The 6,891-nt window shown below is 34.8% G+C and overlaps 1 protein-coding gene across 1 annotated transcript; it reads right to left on the bottom strand.

The window, feature by feature from the left end:
* Window positions 1-294: 294 nt before the first annotated feature.
* On the bottom strand, window positions 295-6,460 carry LOC120337316 (uncharacterized). Its single transcript, XM_039405075.2, has 3 exons — window positions 5,903-6,460; window positions 4,245-4,373; window positions 295-1,589 (listed from the first exon to the last, which is right to left on the bottom strand). Exons 1-3 carry the CDS (start codon window positions 6,274-6,276, stop codon window positions 740-742), a joined length of 1,353 nt encoding a protein of 450 aa, XP_039261009.2. The 5' UTR covers window positions 6,277-6,460; the 3' UTR covers window positions 295-739.
* Between the last annotated feature and the right edge of the window lie 431 nt (window positions 6,461-6,891).

Below are 6,891 nucleotides of genomic sequence, written 5' to 3'. Positions count from 1 at the left end.
ATGTTCAATATTTTACGACAATATTGACGGAGTACGATTTAACATGACAAATACCTATCAACATACTTGCCGATCGAGATCGATCGACGAAAGTTAGGGGATCCCAAAACAGAAACTGCGGTTTCGCTTCAGTCGCTCTGACTCAATAGCGACACCGCGTGTCACATCACTAATTGATTAGTAACTCGCTAATTATACGACATAATTCATCCAAAATCAATAGGTTTTTGGTCCGAGATGTGATGAATCCACATGCAAAATTTGGAGCATAGGAAACATACGGCATACGAAAGTGTCTAACAGACAAACACCTATCAACATACTTACCGATCGAGATCTATAAGTTACAACGGCATTAATGAAATTTGACAACAGTAGCGTCGAAATGTGGCACTAAAGTAAGTAATTCAAATATATATAACAATATCTATCAGTTCCAACAGATAATGCCATGTTTCAAATATAAAGCAACAAATAAATCCGAGTCAATAAATAAAGTAAATTTAATTTATTCAGGAACATAATCGGTAAGTAACAATAAGTTTTTTTTGTTGTGATTTTTATTTATTGTGAGGCTCCGTTAATAATAGTCAACCTCTTCACGCGCTACATAACACCAACAGTTCGAGAACCCTTGCTCAAGGGGATTTATCCTAGGTTAGATATTGAGTAGCTTATACATATTTATATATTCGAATAAGTAAACATGGACAAATTCTGTTCATCTTAAATATCCAGACTAAGATATATAATCGAGGTAATTGAGTAAAATTTGGACTTTCATAATATTTACTCCTAGACCGTGATGTGCTCCATCATAACTGTGAACACTTGATGTAAGACTGGAGAAATCAAGTACAGGAATATTATGAGCATCGCAATATACTTTCATTTCCCTAGAAAATCGTTTACAAACAATATCACCGTTTGCTGCATGATATGCTTTTGGTTTTAATATTCCGTTAGAGTCAGGATACATAAAAATGATATGTGGCCATCGATGAATCTTTTTAAATTTATTCAAGGGTTCAACCGTCGTGTTGTCAAAATCTTTGTAGAAATCATCCAAATGTTGAATCACGGGACTCAAAAATTTTTTAATAGTCACTTCAGATTTGCATCCGTCGTGTCCACCCTGACCAACCAGCAAAACTGAACCAACTTTTCCTGTCAAACTTTTAACTAAATTTAAAAAACCGTTTGCATATGCATAATTGTACCAATTATTAAGAGTAATCAGTGGTGTCTGGCTTCCACAAAAAGGAGTTTTATCTACGAGATTTTTGAGTATTTCTCCCCCGTCAATTTTACATTCTGTCCAATAGAACTGGTCAGCGCCAACACATAGTTTGGTGAATTTTTTATCATACCGTGTCAGTAAAAATCCATACGTTGGATCGGACTTTAAAGTCAAAACAAAACCTCTTGCCATTTTTCTCACAAAAGAATCACCAACAAAATATATTTGAGAGAACCGATTGACAACTTCACAAGCTTGTGCTGCTGTGTAGTTTCGTCGTTGACATGAAGAATCAAATGGAATCCATTCACTTATTTCAGCGTGATATATCTTCCTGGTATCAACGCAACTGAAAGGTAAGAATTACCAATTACATAATCATTACGAACACGGCAGTAAATAACCGTTTGTTAAAAAGTTTTCATTCTCCAATAAAAAATTGCACAATCAACAAGACTTACAGCAGCAACAACAATAAAGATTTAGGGGAGCGGTCCATATCAACCCTATGTGTGCAACTAGTACTCAAGATTCGAGACTCTAGTAAAGTCTATACTGATCACCCGAGTCTTGTCAAAAATGTATCCCTCTCCATGAATGCGTAACACGTATCCAATAACTAATTGCAAATATCCATGACCCACATTCTGCCGCAGAGTCATTTTTACTGCCCCACGTACTGCTGCGGTACTGAGTTGGTTCAATTAAGCTGCTATTTTTCATTGCCGCTGCCAGACGACGCTGTAAGCATCTTTCGCAAGTTGCGCTCATCGGTGTTCGAGTCAGGCTGGTGAACCATGGTCATATTATAACTATACCCATTAATAATATACAGGGAATTCATCATTTCTGTGCATGAGACAAAGAAATAGTGTATACAGTAGCTGTACAAATGGATTGCAATGTGCTAATAATTTGAGCCAGTTATGTGGCTTAAATAAGTGTTGTACAGGTGAAACATCTTCCCTCAGATATGAATTTCCGTTGTTAAATCTGCTAAGATTTGTCTGTTCAGTTTGTTAATTATTTTTGTCAATTATTATGTGGGTGGGAGTGGCTAATGTAGTTTACAAGTTTTCTGTGGCATATAAGGTACAATCAGGTGATATTAAGAAGCATTTATAAGAATTTGCCGAAGAGAGGGGATTTGGCTCCCGATAACTTTGTTGTAAATAGTCAGATATGAGGGAATGACATAAATCATGCACGAGTGATATGAATTTATTACTAATGAAATCCAAGTATATTGGCCATAAATACGTGGTTAGAGTAATAGAGAATTGTCTTAGATTGATCCAGATTTTTCCAGCGCAGTTCAACCAGAGAAACAGAAAAGCTACACCAATGTTCGAGGGACCACCGCCTTTCTCTGCTCCGAATTTTTGACACTATAATAATATTGCTATCCACTCATGAACAAATCTATATGTTGAGCAAAACAATAAGTGTGTATACACAAAAATGGAATTCGTCTGAATACAAATGATGCAGAAAACTACTGCTGGTTTGAAGCTATAGTGAAAAACTACAGCGAAAAACTCTGGTGAAATACATATATAGCAAGTGATTGTAAAATAATTTTGATTTAACAGCTAGATTTTATATAGCTGCATTTCGCATTTTAAGAGATATGGAAATTAAGAGCTTTGAACTAAGTTCAAAGGAATAGATAAACGAAAGTGTCAAAGGGCAACTCATAAGCATTTTCTTCATACATTGGCAGAACAAACAAACTAGAGTGCGAAAACATGATCTATATTAACGTATTTTTATACGTTAAAACGCGCTTCTTTAATCATATTTGAAGTTTTGAATTGAGCCATGAAATAAGTTCGTCAGTCCCATTAATTTTTTCAATCATCGTGTTATAAGTGCAGATCATGTTACAAATTATTACAGATTGAACAACGTACATGTGATATATCAGAATTAGTCTTTTCGTGACAGAAGTTGCACTAGTGCAACATCCGGCAAATCCCCCCGAGGAGTCCGGTGTAAAAATTTAAAAAAAATATCATAAGTGACCTAAAAGTATTGCTTTCAACAAAAATCAGATTTTTCCAACTGCTAAAGATAAAGGGGCACGGAGAGGGTTGAAGCTCAGGTACTGAGTTGACTAACAACCAACTCTCAGCTCTCGCGTCCGAGTGATAATATATTTGCAGTAAAAATGTAGTTTCCACTGTCCACATTCACACCAAAGACTTTGTATATTATTCTTCGAAATATCCTGTGTGGGAGGTTTACTGCAACTCGTCTGTCACTGTAGCTTATTGACATCACATCGTATTGTTTGAATTTAGTTGAATTAGTTGAAACATTTACTGAAAACACGCTTGATTGTTACCCATAAATATGTAAATTACATAAAAATAATATTTTAATTTGTTGTGTTTACTATCAGTAGCGTTTTATTCGAATAGTATTGTGATGTAATAAAATATTTATTCGTGTTCATTTAGTACCGCGTTTTTTAACTGAGGAAGAATTTATTCTCAGGAGTGAATTCTGTCATTCTTGAGAACCACTGATCTGGTAGCTACTATCTACACGCTGGAGCAGTGATTGTTAATTAATCTCTGGCGATCCGTTCCCGCCTTCCAAATATTCTAAACACTTGTGACCCATAATCTTCTACAAAAATACATAGCTTTGCTTGCAAAACGTTTTCATAAACTATTTTAAGCTTAACAGAACAAACGCGGTACAGTCAAGGAATTAAACGATATACAGTCAATTTCTTTTATATTTATGTAGTCCGCGCGAATGGTAAATAGTGAAGGCTTTTACTCGGGGCTCACAGAGAAATTCTCCGCGGTCCTCAAGTGAGAACCAAGTTGAAAAATTCTGCGCTAGATTGTTGAATAAAAACTAGATGAAAGAATAATTGATTCTTACTCATTTTTATTAAACGAAGTATTGATTACCTTTTCAAACCACTATGTCTCAACATGCCATAATACAAGTTATAGTTTGAAAAGAATGGGAAAAATAAAGCACTCACTTGGGACAATCACATATGCTTCCACAATTACCATCATTCATGTCACTGCAACAAGGTCTGTCACTCTTCGCATCACACCAACTTCCTGCAGGAGCCGCCCAAGCATTTCCTTTTGGCTTCATCTGCACGCTGTAAATTGGATGTAACGTTATGGTACTATACGGGTACTGATTTTTGACTATTTATTGGACACGTATTGGACATAACGATCGTTTCAAAATTTTGTTGTTATTGTTATTTGTCTCCATCATTTAAAAAAAAATCGCTTTTCTCTTCGAATACTGGACCAATTGCTTTGAAATTTTCAGTGGTTGAAGATAAAATTTTTCCCCAGAAAGCTATTACTTACAATCTGGGAAACACCACGTGCAATCTAGGAAACAAGTTAGCAGTTTTTTTTTAAATCATTGGATTGTTTGAATTTTAAACTATTAAACTGCTAAGTGCATGGATATCGAGTATATATAGAGAAACAGAAGAATAAGAAGCGTAAAAGATATTTGTAAATTCTGGTGCCATGGATTGACTTTTAAAACCGGCTTAGAAATGGAACTCATAACCAACAATTACGAGACTCAATGAAATGAGTAAAACTATAGTATTGCACAGTGAAATGTTAAAAATAGCAGCTAATGAAATTATATTTATGTTTAAATTATTCATACTTCAACTTTTTTGTTGTCATGCTCGTATACGCGTTATTAATATCACAACACGGTCCACGGTATTTTTGTTTTGTTATGCGTCAATATATTATTGTGCTCTTATAAAACAAGAGAGCAATGCCCCAAATATATAGGCACGCGGAGCAATTCCTCGAAAATCATATGCGGTAACTTACCAGCACCTGTATTGGGAAACCATGACGGTACACTGATACTTAGACTGTCATAGCATTTTGAGTCCTGTGACGATGATACATTCTTCTCGATTAGGTTTGAACATAAATAGAAATATCACGTGACTCATACTACCAGAGCAGGTACCTAAATTTTCAGTAGCAGGAATTTTGCAGAATCAAAACGTACAGCCAGTCTTTACGCTGACTAAAATCCGTGTTCCCGTGGATAAAAATTCGGAGAAATTTTGGGCGAAATATCAAATTTAATAGAATTCATACAAAATTTAGAAAAAAAAACGTGTCAAAAAACAAGAACAACAACATAATATTGAAACGATTGCTATGTCCACTACGTATCCAATTTCGTTGAAACTCTTTTAACATAATAGTCCGATGCTATGATATCATAACCACGGTTTTAGTACAAAATTATTGATTTCAAATCTGCTTGAATCAGTTTTGAAACGTAAACACTAAATTAACATCCCGATGGCGCGGCAGAATTGTCTACAGACACGATGAGGGTACCGTGATGCACATCTTAAAATAACTATTTCACCTCGAATTCAGGTTCAAAACCTGCCTGAACAAAACCTCTACGTCTCGACTTATAGATATATTTCGTATATCACAAAAATTCGGTCTGGTAGTGAATAATTGTGGAAAATATCGAAACGCCGCTTTAGTTCAAATCTTCTATATATTTACCAAAACATTCTTACAGAGTTCCAACAGTTTTTGTCATTTTTTGTGGGCATTCTTTGTATACTCAGGATATTATATTAACAGGTTATGTTATTTGAAAGAGAATATTTACTTGTTAAATCCACATTTGTTATCATCTCTCCACAGTCGTGTATGTATTCCACGATTTATACGAAATTCAGTCAATGAAGAATCCAATTCCTCTTCTTCTTTCAGTAATTTCACATATTCGTTTTCATTTTTATTAAAACTATTAATCTTTTTCACCCACTGACCATTGCTCAAATTATACAAGATGTTTTCACAAAATGGGTTACGATATCTCAATTCGCTCGATGTTGCGTGAAGACTGCTGTTGTAACTTTGGTGAAGCGATACGTGAATTCCAGGATTACCAGGACACTTATAAGATGCGTATATAACGAGTAATACAATACAGAAAGCACATATTCCTATATAAACAGGGCTATTTGGAGTAGTACGCATTGTATTGCCTGAAGTAATAAAAGCAGTTGATGACTTCCCACAAAAATGTTTTGCTTCTCTTTTTTTATCATCAAAAAAATACTTATCTATTATTTAAACTTGAATGCTAGAAATTGGTAAAATAATCAAAACAACATCGAATCAAAACTTGATACTATTTCAGGTTGAGCACGGCTACGGAAATGCTCACAGCTTTCCAGCAATCCTATTCTTTGTCTTATGCGGAGGGGCATATTCATACACGTTTAGAGAAACGGTTGATTTCAAATCGGTGAATGGCCGAAATCTATTCATCACGATACCTATTATCTTTGTCATTATTAAGAAAGTCTTTACAGTCATTGTTCTAATTATACCAGATCGATCACTGACCATACATGATACATTCTATTGTCACCCATTGTTTTTCAAAGTAATTTGAGCTTGCTACTTTTTTTGAATCATAAGAATATTTATCGCAATAACTTTCAACGGTAGCTTGATATTACAGTTTCCTGTCAAAAACAATATTTTGAATTTTATTGAGATCGAAATTAACTTATTGTACAGAAAGTAGACTACATCAAGGTAAATGGCTCCTATTGACCACGTCAGTGTTTGAATATTTTCGCAATG

Source organism: Styela clava, chromosome 10 (genome assembly GCF_964204865.1).
Source record: "Styela clava chromosome 10, kaStyClav1.hap1.2, whole genome shotgun sequence".
NCBI classification, from domain to species: domain Eukaryota; kingdom Metazoa; phylum Chordata; class Ascidiacea; order Stolidobranchia; family Styelidae; genus Styela; species Styela clava.
This window is presented reverse-complemented; position numbering and strand designations above follow the sequence as displayed.

What these genes read in the sequence shown, in the direction of transcription:
- LOC120337316 (XM_039405075.2), bottom strand. Translation starts at nt 6,276, where the DNA reads ATGCGTACTACTCCAAATAGCCCTGTTTATATAGGAATATGTGCTTTC. An exon ending in AACAAATGTGGATTTAACAA is followed by an intron (nt 4,374 to 5,902) that starts GTAAATATTCTC and finishes TCCAATTTACAG; the next exon opens with CGTGCAGATGAAGCCAAAAG. An exon ending in AGCATATGTGATTGTCCCAA is followed by an intron (nt 1,590 to 4,244) that starts GTGAGTGCTTTA and finishes CTTACCTTTCAG; the next exon opens with TTGCGTTGATACCAGGAAGA.